Source organism: Dipodomys spectabilis, unplaced genomic scaffold, assembly GCF_019054845.1.
Source record: "Dipodomys spectabilis isolate Male_0828 unplaced genomic scaffold, ASM1905484v1 ptg000125l, whole genome shotgun sequence".
In the NCBI taxonomy this organism is placed as follows: Eukaryota; Metazoa; Chordata; class Mammalia; order Rodentia; family Heteromyidae; genus Dipodomys; species Dipodomys spectabilis.
In genome coordinates this window covers 19,121,552-19,141,196 of record NW_024870802.1, presented here as the reverse complement: position 1 = coordinate 19,141,196, position 19,645 = coordinate 19,121,552, and the positions used below count along the sequence as shown (strand labels likewise).

Sequence of the window (19,645 nt, the reverse complement as noted above, 5' to 3'; positions counted from 1 at the left end):
GTTTTTAGTTTTAATTCACCCATTATTAAGTATAATATAAACAAATGACATGAAACAGAAAAGACTTAAAAACTTCTTTGCTTTTGGGAAACAGCTGGGAAACAACAAGCCCTTCCTTTAAAAAATATAAAAATGTTTTTCAAAGTAGCTAATATGCACTGTTAGCATTAACACTTCTGTTTGTAATCATAATATAGACATATTTTTACTCTTCACAAAAATCAGATCTCCCGGTAAAAAGAGTATTTCATTATGTTAATCTTTAAGTTACATCACTAAAAATATACTATATATATAACACTTTCTAACCATTTGGACATTCAATAGACTTTAACCAATAAATTTGAAGAGTTGCTCAGAAAAACAGCACTGTATCAATTGCAGTATGATTTGGTTAGTATTCCTGTTTTTAGCAAAAAGGTGTTTTATTAATTGTTTGGCAGTACCTGGGTTTGAACTCAGGGCATTGTGCTCGCTATTGCTAAGTAGATCTTCTAATACTTGAGCTATACCCCAGCCCATTTTGCTTTGTTATTTTTCAAATAAAAGCTCTCATTCATAGCCAAGACTGTTCTAGGACATTATTCTCCTATTTACTCTTTATCTCAGATAACAAATGTGTACTACTGTACCTAGTTTTTATTGATTAAGATACAGTCATTTGAAATTTTGGCTTTAGTTATCTTCAAACTGTAATCTTCCCTATGTCTGGATCTCTGCATCCTGAGCAGCTAGGATTACAGGCATGAGTCACTTCACCTGACTTCTTTTTTATTTTTTAAAATTGTTATTAAAAGGTGTTGTACAGTGGGGTTACAGTTACATAACTCAGGTAATGAGTACATTTTTTTTTATTGTAAAGGTGATGTACAGAGAGGTTATAACATAAGTCTTCACCTGCCTTCTTTTAAAATATTAACATGTTTAAAAATAAAGTTATTTCTTTTAAATTATTCCTCCACTTAGTAATATGACCCAGCCCATTTATTCAGAGGTTAGATCGAGTTGCTAGATACATTGAGCTTAATAAAGAAAAAACTTTTGATGAATGGAAAAGTTAATTTTAGTTTTTTTATATACATACAGATCCGTGTATGATGACCAGCCAAATGCACACAAGAAGTTTATGGAAAAGTTAGATGCTTGTATCCGTAACCATGACAAGGAAATTGAAAAGATGTGCAATTTTCATCATCAGGGTTTTGTAGATGCTATTACAGAACTCCTTAAAGTAAGGACTGATGCAGAAAAACTGAAGGTAGGAAATGTATTAAATTCTGTCGCTATTCTCACTAAACTACACAACTATTATAGTACATATATGTCTTTTTTTTTTTTTTTTTTTGGTCAGTTGTGGGGCTTGAACTCTGAGCCTGGGCACTGTCCCTGAGCTCTTCTGCTCAAGGCTAGCACTCTTCTACTTGAGCCACAGTGCCACTTCTGGCTTTTTCTGTTTATATGCTACTGAGGAAGCAGCACTCTACCATTGAGCCACCTTCCCAGCCCCATATGCTATTATTAAATGAGCTTTCAGGAAGTAAATTAGTATATGTATTTGAGAATGCTCTTTATGCTGTATTAACAAAGTTATCATGCTAGTGACAGGAGTAAATTTTTTCTACATCAAGTAATGCATGTATTAATAGAATTTCTTTCTCTGCATGGAAGACATACAATGAAAGTCCATATTTGCAGTTTTAACAATTTCTAATTGACAATACAATATTGATTGATAAAAAAAACTCTTCTAAAATGTTAAAAGAAACTTCCTACAAATGATTTTGTTCTCAAAACTGTTTAATTATATTGAAAATTTGTGGGTTTTACAGTAATGCAGAATTTTCTTGTAGAAAGTCTGCCTTTTCTGCCATGCAGAGAAAGCTTTATTTTTTGAGATGTGGATTTGTTCACTCCACACATAAAATGCATAATTGTAAGAATTGTCCTATTTATCTTTCTTTACATTTAAAGTGCTTAGCAGACAGAATTCTAATGTTATGATTAGAAAACCATTATATAAAGGATATTCAGATAACAAGAGACCAAATACAGCATCAATGAGGTCACTGAGCATCTTTGTTCAGAAATTAATGAGATTTTTAATAAACCAGAATGTGCTTCCTTACTGTGATGACCTAATGAGTCACTTAGTATGTGGGAAAATTTGAGGTTGAGCTTTGTCTGCACCTGCAGCATCAAAATGTTGCTGTGGATTGAGATTTTTGTGTTTGATGTTCATCAACCACCCAGTGTTTGCATTCAGCAAAGTATAAATGTTTAATTACCATAAAATGCAATCACCATTTCCTACAGACAATAAATGGCACATAGACCTCATTGAAGTTATCAAAAAGGGACCAGTGGTCAATTGGGTCAGTGATTTGAATTGTTTGACAGACTTAGAGAAGCAAGTAAAGTTCAAAAATCCTGAGTAAATTTGAGAAGTTTGCCACAGAATCTGTTAAAAAGAACTGTCATAAGTAATTGAAGTTAACAAAAGCCCTTTTCAATCAAAAGTTCAAGTTCAAGCTGTAGAGTTAATTTGAATTTGCATTTCTTTGTTCCAAGTTTCTCATGAAGTATGATCTGATTACAAGGGTGAGCAGTTACATCAGGGCAGTTTTATGCATGTTTGTCTAACTAAGGTGAAATTATTTTTAAGGTGCAAGTTACTGATACCAACCGAAGATTTCAAGATGCTGGAAAAGAGGTAAGGAAATGATAATTTGTGCACTCAATATCTATCTATCTATCTATCTATATGCTATTTAAATTGTTTATTTAAAATTATGAACATGGCTTTCTTTCTTAAGGTAATAGTCCAAACAGAAGATATTATTCGATGTAGAATTCAGCAGAGGAATATTACAACTGTTGTAGAAAAATTGCAGTTATGCCTGCCAGGTGAGTTAAACTTATCTATCATATGATTGATGTCTAGCTTGGTAAAATTATAATGTAATAATGCCATATTTTTCATTATGGGAGTTACAGATAGTGATTGTTTTCCAGCAAAGTCCATAATTACCTTTCCTCTTGTTCTCTTCCCTGAATCCCTATTTGATTATCTGCCACATCAGTTTCCCAGATCAGCTTCTATGTTTCCATTTCCTCTCTGCCTAATTTTCCATCTGTCCTTCACCTGCTGGCCTGTTTCCCCCACCTCCATTTTTCCTCCTCAGAATGCTTTCCTATGGGGAGAGTATCTTTTGATTATGTTTTCTCACTTTTGCCTAATTTGCCTAATTTTTTTTTACCTCTAGCTTTCCATTGTTTTCTGTTTGTCACTTAACAAGTTGGTTTTGCTTTGCTCACAATGTTATTTTGCTGATAAGGTAAGAAAACATCAAAAGTGATAGGTCTTTTCCTTTTCCTCCCATGTTTTGAAAAGACTTAGTTTCTGGTCTCTCTGTTAGGGCTCAGATATTACTGGACAACACATAAATACTGAAGAAACTAGTATTTTCTTTTTACCTAGATTTAATATACTTTAAGTTGAATGTATCCTGTTCAGATGGAATCAGGTATATGTCATTTTTCCCTTAATATTGTAAACTAATTAATTTCTGGCCTGTGGAACTTCTTTTAGAAGAAAGGAACCTAATCTTCCATGTTCTGGAAAGCTGAATATTTTGTATAATACTTACATGACAAAAATTTAGCATAGGTAAAATACAAATCATATTATTAAAACTATCAGAATTTTTCATGGCTAAGACAATTGTATTGTTCTTGTCTCATGTATAAGAATAGCTTTTAAAAAATTATTTCATCTTATGTTATTGTAAAGATGCTGTACAGAGAGGTTGCAGTTACACGAGTAAGGTAATGAGTACATTTCTCTCGAGCATTGTTAGGGAATAGCCTTTTTTGAATCAATGAAAGTCTATTCAGTTTATCTGTCATAGACCTGGGCTACTGATAAATTATCTTTGAGTAAATAAAGCACTTGCTCATTATGTTTTAAGGTTGAGAAACTTACTTCTTTATGATAATGGCTAATACCTCTGATAATATCAGATGTATTATAATATCCAGTAGACAGCTTGAGTGCTTTGTACTTTACTATTCTGGATATTAAGCCTACAAGTTGAGTATGAGGGAATGACAAAGAGCTGAATGCAGGTTAATAGCCTCTTACTGGGCTATTTGAAATAGAGAAATAAAAGGTAGTAGATGTTAAGTTTGTGTTACTGCTTCTGTCTTTGCCTTGATGGCTGGACAGCAGCTCGAGTTCATGTAAATATTGTCTTCATTGCCTCATCCAGAACTACCTACTGTCCTCCGTTAATCCTTCCATCTCATTAGCTATTCATTAAGTTTTTTGTGTGTCAAACATTATGATAGCTATTAGAATCATAAAGGTGAAAAACGATACAGCTTTTGAAGTTATAATGTGAATAAAGACAAGTTTGTCACTAATTATAGAATAAATTCCTTCTTGAATTTGGAGGAATATAATAGGATATTAAGAATTAAAAGAACAAATAGTACCTTTTCTTGGGATATTAATTTTACTTGCTGTTTTGAGGAAAACATAATTTTTATGTAGAAATAATATGGAATTAATGAAGTAAATGGAAGTTTACATGAATTATTGAGCTAAAACAGAAGAGTTCAAAGAACATGCTGTTAGCAGCAGTATCTGTCCCAGGTTCTATGTTCACTCTAATGCTTTTGTTTGAGAGAAATATCACAATATGATACAGAGGCTGTGATAGAGGTATGCAGAGGGTCCTGTGATGCCATAGAGCTGGTTCACTAAGCCACCAATGAAGGTCTTACAGCTTTTAGACAAGTAAAAAATACCTTTGCAAACTTGGAGTGGTAGCCCATATAACTAGAAAATCTGGAAAAAATGTTTTAGTCTATCCTTCAGATCTATGAAAATTTGATGAACCAGGAAGGATTTACTTACAGATTTTACACTTTTGAAATTCTGCTAAGGTTAAAAGGTAATCTATGTAACTGGCTTATGGCTCTTCCCCTCCACCTTCTCCCCTTCCCGCCCCCCCCAAGGGGGGGGTACGAGGGCTTGAACTCTGGACCTGGGCACTGTCCTTTCTTTTGCTTCTTTTTATTCAAGGCAAGTGCTCTGCCACTTGAGCCACAGCGCCACTTCTGGCTTTTTTGTTTTCGATAGAAATAGAGTCTCACTGAGTTTCCTGCCCAGGCTGGCTTCGAGCCATCATCCTCAGATCTCAGCCTCCTAAGTAGCTGTGATTATAGGTGTTAGCCACCAGCGCCCAGCCCTCATGGCTTTTATGGTGACAGCATATTATTTTGCTGAAGTTAATGACAATTTTATTGAATAAATGCATTTCAGGGATTGTAGGAAGGATGAGATGAACAAAAATGTTTTGTTGGTTTATTTCTACCTTTGTTATATACTGTTAGCATTTGGTAAGTTTTGCTTTGTAGATGTGGTCTAAATATTCCTGTCTAATTATTTATAAGATAGTTGTATTATTTTCTTTGCTATGTTACATCAAAACCAATAAATCTTACTGTCCCTCAGTTTTCCCTCTCAAATAACTAAGTCCAACTTCTATTTCCACTTCTGGGAAGAAATAATGAGTTCTGAATAGCACAGTTAATTTCTGACTAAGATCAGCATATTATATATTATAGCTATATATAATATATATCATAAATATTAATCTGGAAAGAAAAATATTTTAATTTATTGAAGCATTTAACAGTTTGTTTGAACATATCAGGCCAACTCAAAGGATAGAGAAAACTAATGAATTTGCAGTATAGTTTTGTCTCCTTTAACTTGCAATTTCTCAAAATGCTCTTTTTGTTTTGAAAGTTAAAATGTTATATTTTTTAAATACAGTGCTGGAAATGTACAGTAAGCTAAAAGAACAGATGAGTACAAAAAGGTGAGTTGGTTTCTTCCTTATTGTTTTAAATATATAGTTTTTTATAATTAAAAGCACAGATAAACACTGTAAAAGGGAATCATGTGAATTTTGCTTTCTGTCTCACAGTAACCTTTGTTCATGAAATTCACTTATCAGGATCATTAATAAAGAAAACAACAGTCATTTGTTTATGAATCCTTGTTTTTTTTGTAAATACATCAAAAATTGAAATAGACAACTAAAGAGCAATTTTTTGTTAACTTACCAACATATAGTTAAGGATAAGTGTATAATGTGAAGTAGAAACAGAATATAGTACTTCTATTTTGTCAGTCTAGGCTAGAGTAGTTTATATTCAGTTTTTTTAAATACAAATGAATAAAATAATACTAAAAAGCCAAAATAAATAAGAAACATTTCAACTAGGGAAGTAATGATTTTTTCTTGGTTTAGTCATAGCTACTTAATTATTACAACACTTACAGACAAATTTATTGTCAAGAGATTTGTGTATGCCCTGATGTCTGTACTGTTACACATTGCATTTCTTTAGACTTTACCAGTTGGCACTAAGAAGTGGAATGTTCTATCATTTACCTATCCATCCGTCTGTCTACCTATCTACTGGGGTTTGAACCTAGAATCTTGAGCTTGCTTGACTTGCTTGATTGGATGATAGTCTACCACTTGAACTATACCTCCAGTCTGGCTTTTTGCTGGTTATTTTGTAGATGGAGTCTAGTGAACTTTCTGCCTGGGCTGGCTTTCAACTACTATCCTCTAGATTTAACCTTTTGAGTAGTTACAGGTTTGAGCTACTGGTGCCTAGGCCCGGGTTTTTCTTTTATTAATAAACCCAGTGTCTTGTCTTCCCCCCTTCCTTCCCTCCCTTCCTTCCTTCCTTCCTTCATTTCTTTCCTTCCTTCCTGCCCTCCTTCCATCCCTCTTCCTCTTATTTATTTTGTACGAGTATAAACCAAAAGATCCTTGTTATATAGATCTTTATATTTTATTTAAAGACTCAAATAGTTTCGTGTGTTTGTTACAAATAAACAAGCCTTAGCTCCGCTAATTCCTATTTACTAGTTTTCTTTATAGGGACAAAATCATTTACCTTTCAACTGATTATTTATAACTTCTATTATTGCTTTACCTTTTTTGCTCTTTCTCCTTTGCTCTCTTTTTTTCCCCCTCTCTTCCTCTTGCTGCCCCCTTTCCTCCCTCCTTCCTTTAATCTGTCATGCTCTCAATCTCCAGTGCTAAGTTTGAGGCATTTCAATTTTTTATCCTTTGTGATCTAATTTTTCTCTCTTTAGAACCTTCTCTTTGTTTTCTGTGTTCTGGTTTTTTTGTTTATTTTTGTTTTTGTTTTTTTGCCAGTCCTGGGGCTTGAACTCAGGGCCTACGTGCTGTTCCTGAGCTTTTTTTGCTCAAGGTTAGCACTTTACCACTTGAGCCACAGTGCCACTTCTGGCTTTTTCTGTTTATGTGGTACTGAGGAATTGAACCCAGGGCTTCATGTATGCTAGACAAGCATTCTACCATTAAGCCACATTCCCAGCCCTGTATTTCTTATGGTATGTTTTTATGTAGGTCTGTTTACTTCCATTTGTTGTGGGGATACCTTTTAACTTGGAAATTATCTTTTAATCTGTGCTTTGAATTCTACAAATTTCTATTGATATAAATTTTGCTTGGAGCACTGTGTAGTTACATTTCATAATTAAAAAAAATATTTTGGGGGCTGGGAAGGTGGCTCAGTGTAGAGCTCTTGCCTTGCATGCCTGAGGCCCTGGGTTCGATTCCTCAGCACCACAGAAGCACAAAGAAAAAAGCCGGAAGTGGTGCTGTGGCTCAAGTGGTAGAGTGCTAGCCTTGAGCTGAAGAGCTGAGGGACAGCGCCCAGGCCCAGAGTTCAGGCCCCACGACCGGACCCAAAAAAAAAAAAATATTTTGACCAGGCACTGATGGCTTACACCTGTGATCCTAGCTACTCAGGAGGCTGAGATCTGAGAAAAGTCCCTGGGAGATGTTTATCTACAATTAATTGCTCACAAACCAGAAGTAAGCTGTGGCTCAAAGTGGTAGAGTGCTAGCCTTGAGCAAAAGAGTTCAGGCATAATGCCTAGGCCCTGAGTTCAAGCCCCACAACTAAAAAACAAAACAAAGTTTTAAGAGGGAAAAACTGGGAGAAAGCAAGGGAAGAGGTGATATTGTCCACAAAAAGAGGTACTCTTTACCTGACTTATGTAACTGTAACCCCTACATATATAATAACAATAAAAAAAAAAAGTATTTTGAGACAACATCTTACTATATATTGCCCAGCCTGGCCTTCAACGTTAAATCCTCATTCTTCTGCTTTCTGGTAGCTGGAGTTAGAGTTGTATGATACCACATCTGATCACACTTTTTTTTTTTTTTTTTTTTTTTTGGTCATGGGACTTGAACTCTGGGCTTGGGCACTATCCCTGCACTCTTCAGCTCAAGGCGAGCACTCTACCGCGTGAGCCACAGTGCTGCTTCCGGTTTTCTAGTGGTTTATTGGAGATGAGTCTCATGGAGTTTCTTTCCCGGGCTGGCTTTGAACCACGATCCTCAGATCTCAATCTCCTGAGTAGCTAGGATTACAGGCGTGAGCCACTGGGACCTGGCTTACACTTTTTTTTTGTCAGTCATGGGCCTGAACTCTGGGCCGGGGCACTGTCCCTCAGCTCTTCAGCTCAAGGCTAGTGCTCTACCACTTGAGCCATAGTGCCACTCCCGGCTTTTTCTGCTTATGTGATGCTGAGGAATTGAACCCAGGGCCTCATGCATGCAAGGCAAGCACTCTACCACTGAGCACCGTCCCAGCCCTCACACTTTCTTTTTTTTTTTTTTTCAATTTTTTTTTTAATTGTAAAGATACTATACAGAGGGTTACAGTTACATGTGTGAGGTAATGAGTACACTTCCTCTTGATCATTGTTACCCCCTCCATAGTTTTTCCCCTACCATCCCCTCCCTCCCTCCCTTCCCCGAGGTTCTTTTTTTTTTTTTTTTTATTGTGATAAGTGATTACATAATTTCTGGAAATTCACAGTATTGTGGAATAATGATGCTCATTTAAAGTCACAAGTTCGTTCTAACTTTCCTGGAGCAAATTGTCTATCACAGTCTGTAATATATAATGGTGTTCACATGTTATATACCATATATGTGATCAGCAGCATGGGGATATTTAGTAGTGGTTCAACCAGATGAGTGGGAGTTCTTTGTTTCTTAAGTCCTGTTAGTTTTGTCATATCACCTAACATTTTGGATTTAGCATCCACTTATCAGGGAGACCATGTACCGTTTGTCTCTTCATTCTTGGCTAACCTCGCTCAACATGATTCCTTCTAGTTCCATCCATTTCCCTGCAAATGCCATTATTTTGTCATTTCTAATGGCTGCATAATATTCCATTGTGTATAGATACCACAATTTTTGGATCCATTCATCTGTGGTGGGACATCTAGGTTGTTTCTATATTCTAGCTATTGTGAACAGTGCTGCGATAAACATGGAGGTGCACATGTCCTTGTATATTGGTTCCTGTTGTTCAGGGTAGATGCCTAGAAGTGGTATGACTGGGTCGTAAGGGAGGTCAATCTTTAGCTTTCTAAGGACCCTCCAGACTGCTTTTCAAAGTGGTTGTATAAGACTACATTCCCACCAGCAGTGTAATAGGGTTCCTCTTTCTCCACATCCTCTCCAGCATTTGTCGTTGGCTGATTTGTGGATGTGGGACATTCTGACTGGGGTAAGGTAGTATCTCAGGGTTGTCTTTATTTGCATTTCCTTCACCACCAGGGATGATGAACATTTCCTCATGTGTTTCTTTGCCATTTTTATTTCTTCATTTGAGAAGTCCCTCTTTAGTTCCCTTGCCCATTTAGTAATTGGTTTGTTAGGTTTGGGAGGGATTAGTTTCTTGAGTTCCCTGTATATACAGGATGTTAACCCCTTGTCTGATATATTGCTGGTAAATATTTTTTCCCAATTAGTTGGTTGTCTTTCTAGCTTAGTTTCGATAGATTTAGCTGTGCAGAAGCTTTTTATTTTAAGGTAGTCCCATTTGTCGAGTCTCTCTCCAACTTGTTGTGACCCTGGGACTCTGTTCAGGAAGTTCCTTCCTGTGCCTATTAGTTCAAGTGTCTCTCCTACTCTGTCCTGCAGTAGTTTCAGAGATTCAGGTTTAATGTTAAGGTCTTTAATCCATTTTGAGTTGATGTTGGTGCATGGTGATAGGCTGGGGTCCACTTTTAGTTTTCTGCATGTGGCTGCCCAGTTTTCCCAGCACGAGTGGTTGAAGAGGCTGTGTTTCTTCCATTGTATGTCTTTGGCTCCTTTGTCGAATATCAGCTGGCTGTAGGCCTGTGGATTTATTTCTGGATCTTCTATTCTGTTCCATTGGTCTTCGGGTCTGTTTTTGTGCCAGTACCATGCTGTCTTTGTGATTATAGCTCTGTAGTAGAGTTTGAAGTTCGGCATGGATAGCCCTCCCATATTGTCTTTATCCCCTAGAATTGTTTTGGCTATTCTAGGTCTTTCGTTGTTCCATATGAATTTTTGGACTATTTTCTGTATTTCAGTGATGTACGTCATTGGGATTTTAATAGGAATTGCATTGAATTTGTATATTAGTTTTGGAAGTATTACCATCTTTACTATATTAAGTCGGCCTATCCAGGAGCATGGGAGGTCTTTCCATTTCCTAGTGTCTTCTGCAGTTTCTTTCTTTAACTTTTTATAGTTCTCATTAAATAGTTCTTTTACATCTTTGGTTAGGTTAATTCCTAAATATTTTATTTTTTGGGAGGTTATTGTGAATGGGGTTGCTCCCTTTATTTCCCTGTCTTCCTGTACATTATCAGTTTATAGGAAGGCAACTGATTTTTGTGGGTTTATTTTGTATCCTGCTATTTTGCCGAAGTGATTTATGATTTCTAAGAGTTTGGGGATGGAGTTTTTGGGATCGTGGAGGTATAGTATCATGTCGTCTGCAAAAAGGGATAGTTTAACTTCTTCTTTCCCTATGCGGATCCCTTTAATGTCTTTTTCTTGCCTTATTGCCCTGGCTAAGGGTTCTAGGACTATATTGAAGAGGAGTGGAGACAGTGGGCATCCTTGCCTTGTTCCTGATTTTAGGAGAATTGGTACACTTTTTTTTTTTATAATCACATGTTTTTAATATGCTTTCATTGCTTTTAAGTTTAAAATATTTTCTAGTTTTTCTTGTGATCTTTTAAAGCTCTTAGGGTATTAAAGAAATTTTCTAGATATTGTAATAACTTTTTTTCCCCTGTACTTGGATTTAAAACTCAGGTTCTTACATTCTTTAGATAGCATTCTTTAGATAGATGTTCCACCACTTATGCCACATCCCAGTTCTACATATATTAATAGCTTTATTACTGATTTCTAGATTGTGACCCTAAAAGGGCCAATGAACATACTCTGTGCAAATTTCAATGTTTTAAGCATTTGTAAAGACTTTTTTAGCAGCTCAGTTTATGATCTATTTTAATGAATATTTCATGTGTAGTTGAAGATACTGTATTTAGTGTTCTATAACTATCAATTAGGTTTTGTTAGTTTGTTGGTGTAATTCATTCTTTATGTATCCTTGGAATTTTTTTTAATGCCATTTGTACTAATGATGTATGTTAGCTATACAAAAGTGGTGTTAAATTTTCAGCTACTATTATAGGTTTATCTGTTTTCCCTTAGCTCTTTCAGTTGTGCTTTATGTATTTTGAAGTGCTATTATTTGATGCATACGCATTTGTAGTTTTTATATTCTTTTCATTTCTTAGTCTTTTTGTGTGTGTGTGCTGGTCCTGAGGCTTGAACTCAGGGTACCAGGAGTTCTCCCTGAACTTTTTTGCTCAAGGAAAGTACTCTGCCACCTGAACTAGAGCTCCACTTCTGGCTTTTTGGATAGTTAATTGGAGATAAGAGTCTCTTGGACTTTGCTGCCAAGGCTGGCTTGGAACCATGATCCTCAGCACTCAGCCTCCCACAGCCAGAATTAACCCACTGGCTGATAATTTTTTTCAGTCGTGGGGCTTGAACTCTGGGCCTAGGAGCTGTCCTTGAGCTCTTCAGCTCAAGGCTAGAGCTCTACCACTTGAGCCATAATACCATTTCCGGTTTTCTGGTGGTTAATTGAAGATAAGAGTCTCACCGACTTTCCTGCGGGGGCTGTCTTTGAGCAGAGATCTGGGGATCTCTGCTCAGGTGTGAGCCACTGGCACCCAGCTCGCTGGCTGATTTTTATATTCTTTTTATCTTATCTTGCCTTTCCCTTCCCCTCCCTTCCCTCCCCTCCCTTCCCCTCTTCTTCTCTTCTCTCCCCTCTTCTCCTCTTCTCTCCCTTCTCTTCTCTTCTTTACTTTTTTTTTTTGTTGGTCCTGGGGCTTGAACTTAGGGGCTGGGTGTTGTCCCTGAGCCTCTTTATGCTCAAGGATAGCGGCATACAGCTTGAGCTGCAGTGCTACTTTTGGCTTTTTCTGAGTAGTTTATTGGAGATAAGTCTCATGGACTTTTCTGCCCCAGCTGGCTTTGAACTGTGATCTTCAGATTCTCAGCCTCCTGAATAGCTAGGATTACAGGTGTGAACCACTGGTGCCCAGCTCTGGAAAATGTTTCACATGGCTACATCCATGGCAAAACATAATTTTCTTCTGTCTTTCAAGGAGGCAGGAGAGCAGTTAACTGGTCACCTCAGCATTAAGGGGCACATGATCCATTCTGTGAGTAGTTGAGAAGAATCAGGAATGATTGGTTTGGCACGAGGCCTGGGGCTTAGTGGTAGAACACTTGTCTAATATGCATGAGATCTTAGGTTTGATACTAGCCTTGACCAGGAAAAAAAACAACAAAACAAAACAGAAGTCTCACCATTGTAATTTGGTCACTTCTAGTGAGGAACATTTAAAAAAATTCTAAAGATATATTAAAGCTGAAAGCCTTAAAAACCAACTCCTTCCTTCCTTCCTTCCCTCCTTCCCTCCCTTCCTTCCCTCCTTTCTTTGGGTGTGGGTGGGGTGCCAACCTTTGCCTTTCTGATCCAGCTGGTACATGGTATAGAGCAGGTGAGGTTTCTCATGGTGGATGCCTTTTCTCACTCTAGTTGTCTCAGAAAGACAGGCCCATACCTGTTTTCTTCCTCTGGAGGGCAGTATGCATTAGGCTGAAAACTTACCTTCCAAAAATGAGAGAGATGGCTGCTTATAGTTGTGGAATTTTTTGGCATGTTTTATAAATGGTTGCTGCCAACAGTATAATAATAATAATAATAATAGCAAAATGGTTAAACCATGCTGTTGTTACTATTATTGCTCTGGGCCATCTATTTGCTAGGCAAGCACTCTCTCTTGAGCCGTATCTGTAGTGCTTTTGCCTGGGGGCTGCCTCAGAATGCAGTTCTCCTATCTCTGCCTCCCACTTAGCAGTTTGTTTTTTGAAATATGGTTTTGATAACTTTTTTCACACTCTCTTGAACCACATCTGTAGTGCTTTTGCCTGGGGGCTGCCTCAGAATGCAGTTCTCCTATCTCTGCCTCCCCCTAAGCAGTTTGTTTTTTGAAATATGGTTTTGATAACTTTTTTCATCTTTACTGGCCTTGAACCATGATTCTTTTTTTTTTTTTTTGTCGGTTGTGGGGCTTGAACTCTGGGCCTGGGCGCTGTCCTTCACTTCTTCAGCTCAAGACTAGCATTCTACCACTTGAGCTACAGTGCCACTTCTGGTTTTCTGGTGGTTTATTGGAGATAAGAGTTTCACAGACTTTCCTGCCCGGGCTGGCTTTGAACCGCAATGCTCAGATCTCAGCCTCCTGAGTAGCTAGGATTTACAGGCGTGAGCCACCAGCGCCCGGCTGAACCATGATTCTTGCATCTGCTTCCTAGTAGCTGATTATCTCTCTGGGTGAGACACAGGCAGAGTTGGGGTGAGAAGGAAGAGCAGCAGCATCTTGTGGGAAGATGCAGAGGGACATTGCAGGGGTTTGGTCCAGCAGCTTTTGTGTATAGAGATGTTCCTCTTTTGTGCATTTTAGTTTATCTTCCAAGTCAATTGTCTTTTTCAATTTAGCTACTGTTCTCTTAACAAATGCAGTGTAGGTCTGCCTCCTTGAGTTTATCAGTAAGAATCTTTATTTCTTTCTCATGTTTGTCTTCATTTTTTGGGGGGGGGGTGTCCGGTCGTGGGGCCTGAACTCTGGGCCTGGGCACTGTCCCTCAGCTCTTCAGCTCAAGCCTAGCGCTTTACCACTTGAACCACAGTGCCACTTCCGGCTTTTTTCTTTTTGCTTATGTGGTGCTGAGGAATGGAACCCAGGCCTCAGTCATGCAAGACAAGCGCTCTACTGTCCCGACGACCCGCAGGACATCAACGAGGGCAGTGAACCTAAGCTAGAAGGAATGAAGGGACAAGAGACACAAAGAATGACAGCAAGACAAGGGTTCTGATCAAGGTGCAAATGTTTATTTTTCACACAGGGGTATTTATAGGCTTGGAATAAGGAAGCTTTTTCATTGGCCATTAAGGAAGCTTTTTCATTGGCCATAGCAGTGCAGGATGTTTGCTTAGGGCAGGGGGAAAGGGTGGTTGTTAGCAGTTGCAGGATGTTTACTTAGGGCAGAATGAGGGTAGGATTCTGTAAACTCAGCCTCAAGATGTTGTGAGATAGTCAAGCCTATTATGTTGAGAGACTCAACTTTTGGCTCCCTAACACTCTACCACTGAGCCAACTTCCCAGCCCTGAGAGAACTTTTCTTCAGCAGCACTCACACTTCAAGTTCTGGTTCATCGTCTGATCTTATCTGTCCCTTAGCATTGGGACTATGTCAATTTAGCTTAATCCTTGGTGGGTTCCAAGTATCCTTCTGTAACCACTAACTTGTAAGCTACTTCTTCATACTTCTTATGTGCCTCTTCTACAATAGGCTTAACTTCTTTAAGCTGGAATTCCTTGAATTCGTCTTTTCTTCCTCTTGTAGGACTGTTTTCCTCAACCTTCATACTTGTCACTTATCAGCAGCTTTTCCACATCCCTCACCCTTTACAGGACAGTGGCCAGGCTCTCTTGAGCATTGTCCAGCTCATCTTCAACCAACTGGATCCTATGGTTCAAAGAGGCCACTTGGCCACTTCAGCCTCAGACTGGTCTCAGTCTTGCTGGAGGTACTTGGCCCTCTCTCCTCTATATAATCTGCTGCTGCAGAACCTGGATCTTGTGCTTCACCACCTTGATAATTCTGGTGATCCTGATAGCTGGGATGACAGGTACATACCACCACACCTGTGTTTTATTGGTGAAAACGAGGTCTTGTGCACTTTTTGCTTGGGCTGGCCTGGAACTGGGAAGTTAGGATTATAGGTGTGAGCTATAGTGCTTAGCACTATAGTGCTTAGCCCCATCTAGTTTTTATATTCTTCCTTTCTGTTTTGAAGGGTTTAATGTTTCATTTTTTAGGCTACTTATTAGTTGTATCTCTAGTTTTTTAGCAGCTGCTATATGGATTATAATATGAATGTTTGATTACTATCTTCCAATAATGGTATCATATTTCATGTTTTATAGGAAACCATGGTACAGTTACATTTGTCCCTGCCTGTTGAACTCTTCTATCATATATTTTATTTGTAACATATGCTATAATGGAGAGTTAAATCTGTGCTAACCACTTCTTTGATGTGATAGTATATGAGTCAATACTGTGGTAGGAGAAATAATATGAAATTATATGTTAAATAACTAAACATTATATACAACTCATAAATTACACAATACGTTTAAGATGCTGTGATAATATTTGATGTTATAGAATTAGATGAAGTTAAATAAGGAAATTTGTTAGTATAAGCTATGCATTTTCAGCCTGCAAATTTGTTTGTACTCTAGTAAATTAAAATAAATGTTAATTTTGCTCATTTTGATTATTACTATAATCATTCCCATTTTGTTTTCTTCAGTGCTAGAGAATCAGACCCAGGGCTTGGTATATCCCAGTCAAACACTCTGTCACTGAGCTCTGCCTCCAGCTTCTGTGGCTCTATTTTTATGGGATTGTTAGAGTATTTGTATTTATTTGTAAAATTAATGTGATAAGAACTTCTTTTAGAGTTTTCTTTTTAACTTCTCACAGGTATTATTCTGCCCTAAAAACTATGGAGCAATTAGAGAATGTGTACTTCCCTCGGGTTAGTCAGTATCGCTTCTGCCAGCTGATGATAGATAACCTCCCTAAACTCCGTGAAGATATTAAAGAAATCTCCATGTCTGACCTTAAAGATTTTTTGGAAAGCATTCGAAAACATTCTGACAAAATAGGTGAAACAGCAATGAAGCAGGTAAGAAGAAACAGCTTTAATTTTATATTATTTAGTAATCTAAAATATAAAATGTCCAAGGTTTACTCTGTTAGGTTACATTTTTTTTTCTTGTGCTTACTTAAATTCAAAGCCACATGTTTTCACTTGACTTTCTTTCTTGGAGCTGTTGCTGTACCACCTGAGCCAAAAACATGATTGGCATTCAGCCCCAAAACATGATTTCTAGTGCCTCATTTTTTTTCCTCTCAAGTATTATACACTAGAGTGGCTCTTCTTTTCTTCTTTTGTTGTGCCAGAGTTTGAAGTCAGGGCCTCAGGTGGCTAGAGCTCTACCATTTGAGTTAGGCCTCCAATCCAGCTTTTTGACTATTTTAGACATGGAATCTCTCACCCTTTTCTGCCCAGGCTAGTTTGAAACAAAATCTTCTAGATCTCAGCTTTCTGAGTAGTTAGGATTATAGATGTGAGTGACTGATGCCCAGATTTATTTTATTTTTCTAGTTAAAGTAGTTTGTAAGAGACCATTGTTAAAGGAAATTAAAATTCAGTATTTTAACTGAAGCTATTTTAAACCTTTTAAAAGATTATGAATCAAATAATCTCCAGTATATTTCTAATTGTATTAACATTTCAGAGTCATATACTGTATAGTAATTTTTACTTTGTTATTGAGGTGAAAGTTTTATGTAACGAAGTTAACATTTATTTATTTATTTATTTTGGTGATACTAGGGTTGGAACTCAGGGCTTTGCACTTGCTAGGTCTGTGCTCTGCCATGTAAGCTACACTTTTAGACGTTTGCTCTGGTTATTTGATAGGGTCTCAATTTTGCTTTAGTGGCATGGACTTGCATTCGTGATCCTCCTATGTTTCCTGGTGTAGCTGGCATGACAAGCATGGTTCATCATGCTTAGGTTTTTTTCTGTTGAGATAGGGTCTTACGAAGTTTTTTTTGACTGGGCTTGCCTGTAATCATGATCTTCCTGATCTCAGCCTCCTGCATAGGTGGACAGCAGTCATGTGTCATCATCTCCAGCAATTGGTAGTAATGGTGGTTCATGAACGTTTTTTCCCAGGCTGACCTCAAACCCTAATATTTCTGATCTTCTGTTTTCTGAGTGGCTAGAGTTTCAGACGTGAGTCCCCAGGTTATTTTGGTTTTTCTTTTGAAGCTCAGCCTCAAACTCATGATCATCCTATTACAGCTCATAGGTATTGGGGTTACAGGTGACTTACCACCATGCATGGTTGCAAAATTAACTAATGTGAACAATTAGTTGCAGTTAGTATAAATATTATATAACCATTGTTTTTGTCTAGTTGCAAATAATTTTCGTCATTTTAAAGGAAACCCTCTAGCCATTAAGCAGTTGCTCCCCTTCCCTCCTGCCTCACTTACAGATATAACTTATCTGTTATATCTATGGTATGCTTATTCTGGATATTATGTATAAGTGGAACTATATGTGAACCTTTTGTGTGTGGCTACTCTTTGTTGTTTTGCTGTGTTTAATAGTTTGTTCACTTTGAAGATGTACTGATTTTGAAAATTCTTAACCAAGATAAATTTGCTTTAATAAAATTAGCAACCTATGCAATAAGATACGAGTTGTTATATATACTAATACTTTTTGAAATTGCTTTTTTTCAGTTGTAGTTAACTTGAAAGACTCAGTTTTCAAATTACATTTTCATTCATTCATCTATTTTGGTCAGTGCTAGAGCTTGAAATCAGGATCTTCCACTTGATTGATAAAAACAAAAAAATTTACTTCAAATGAACAAAAGCTATTTACCATCTCTGTTTTCTATGGAATCCAGACCTCATATCATTTTTCTTTATACTGTGATGATGAGAATATGGTTAAACTGTGGGTAACAGAGTAGAAATAGAAATAGTCAAATTGTAGGTCAGTGAGTTAGAATTTCAGTATCACATTAGTAGCCTAGAAAAAGTATACTCTGTCAGGCACTGTTGTCTCAGGCCTGTAATTCTAGCTACTCAAGAGTCTGAGATCTGAGGATCGCGATTCAAAGCCAGTCCAGGCAGAAAAGTCTGTGAGACTCTTATCTCCAATAAACCACCAGAAAATCAGAAGTGGCGCTGTGGCTCCAGTGGTAGAGTGCCTGCCTTGAGCTAAAGAGCTGAGGGACCGCACCCAGGCCCCAGAGTTCAGGACCCACGACTGACAAAAAAAAAAAAGAAAAGAAAAGAAAAGAAAAAGTATAAGAGAATAAGATTCAAGACCATAATTAAAAAAGAAAAGATTGGGCTGGGAAGGTGGCTCAGTGGTAGAACGTTTGCCTTGCATGCATGAGGCCCTGGGTTCGATTCCTTAGCACCACATAAGCAAAAAAGAAAAAAACCTGGAAGTGGCGCTGTGGCTCAAGTGGTAGAGCGCTAGCCTTGAGCTGAAGAGCTGAGGGACAGCGCCCAGGCCCAGAGTTCAGGCCCCACGACTGGATCCAAATATGAAAAAAGCTAAAAGTTGATTCTTGTCCTTTTTAAGTAAAATTGATAATCTGTGTAAGACTGAAAAGCAAGAGAAAAAGCACAAATCATGAATTAAAAAGGAGTCAGTTGCTACAGATTCTATACCTACATTAAAAATAAGAAAATATTAGCTGGGTACTGGTGGCATATACCTGTAATCCTAGCTTCTCAGGAGGCTGAGATCTGAGGATTGTGGTTTGAAACTAGCATATGAAGCAAAGTCCATCAGGTTCTTATCTGCAATTCATACTAAGGAAAGTTGTACTGTGGCTCAAGTGGTGGAGTGCTAGCCTTGAGCCAAAAAAGCTCAGGAACAGTGCCCAGGCCCTGAGTTCAAGCCCCAGGACTAGCACATACACACAAAAACCCCACATCAGTATGAGTGCATTTTTTTATACACATCTGTGTACTGGTACATACCTGTAATCCTAGCACATAGGAACCTAAGGTTGGAGGATCTTGAGTTTGAGGCTAACCTTACTACACGGTGGGTGTCAGGCTATTTTGGGATACATAGCAAGAATCCTGTCTTATGAAACAAAACAAAAAGGAAAGTAGATTAATATTAACTAGAACAAATTTTGAAATAATATGAAGTTTGTTATCTCTAAAATAGGCACAACAGCAGAAAACCTTCAGTGTTACTCTGCAGAAACAAATTAATGTGAAATTTGGAAAGAATATGTATATAAATCATGATAGAATTCCTGAAGAAACAAATGAAATTATATTGAAACATGTGCTTGAAGAAGAGGATGAGAATGAAGAAGAGGTAATGAGATTTCTTCCTTTCTTTTGCAGTTACTGGATCAATTTTTCTTTGGGATTGTCATTACATTTGTGTGATTCTTAGTCTCCCATTTGCAGATTGAGTTTATGTCAATCATATTGAAATGGACGATGAAATTATCCTA

General features: G+C 37.5%; 1 protein-coding gene and 1 pseudogene across 2 annotated transcripts in view; one reads left to right on the top strand and one right to left on the bottom strand.

Annotated features, from left to right (window-relative positions):
* Positions 1-19,645, top strand: part of Exoc6 (exocyst complex component 6) — a 119,961-nt gene that overhangs the window by 16,933 nt on the left and 83,383 nt on the right. For both annotated transcript variants that reach the window (XM_042689288.1, XM_042689289.1), the window contains exons 2-7: positions 1,087-1,258; positions 2,663-2,710; positions 2,814-2,904; positions 5,843-5,888; positions 16,050-16,254; positions 19,348-19,503. In XM_042689288.1, the coding sequence (XP_042545222.1) occupies positions 1,087-1,258; positions 2,663-2,710; positions 2,814-2,904; positions 5,843-5,888; positions 16,050-16,254; positions 19,348-19,503 (718 nt within the window). The remainder of the gene's footprint in view (positions 1-1,086; positions 1,259-2,662; positions 2,711-2,813; positions 2,905-5,842; positions 5,889-16,049; positions 16,255-19,347; positions 19,504-19,645) is intronic.
* LOC122115826 lies at positions 13,805-15,475 on the bottom strand (annotated as a pseudogene).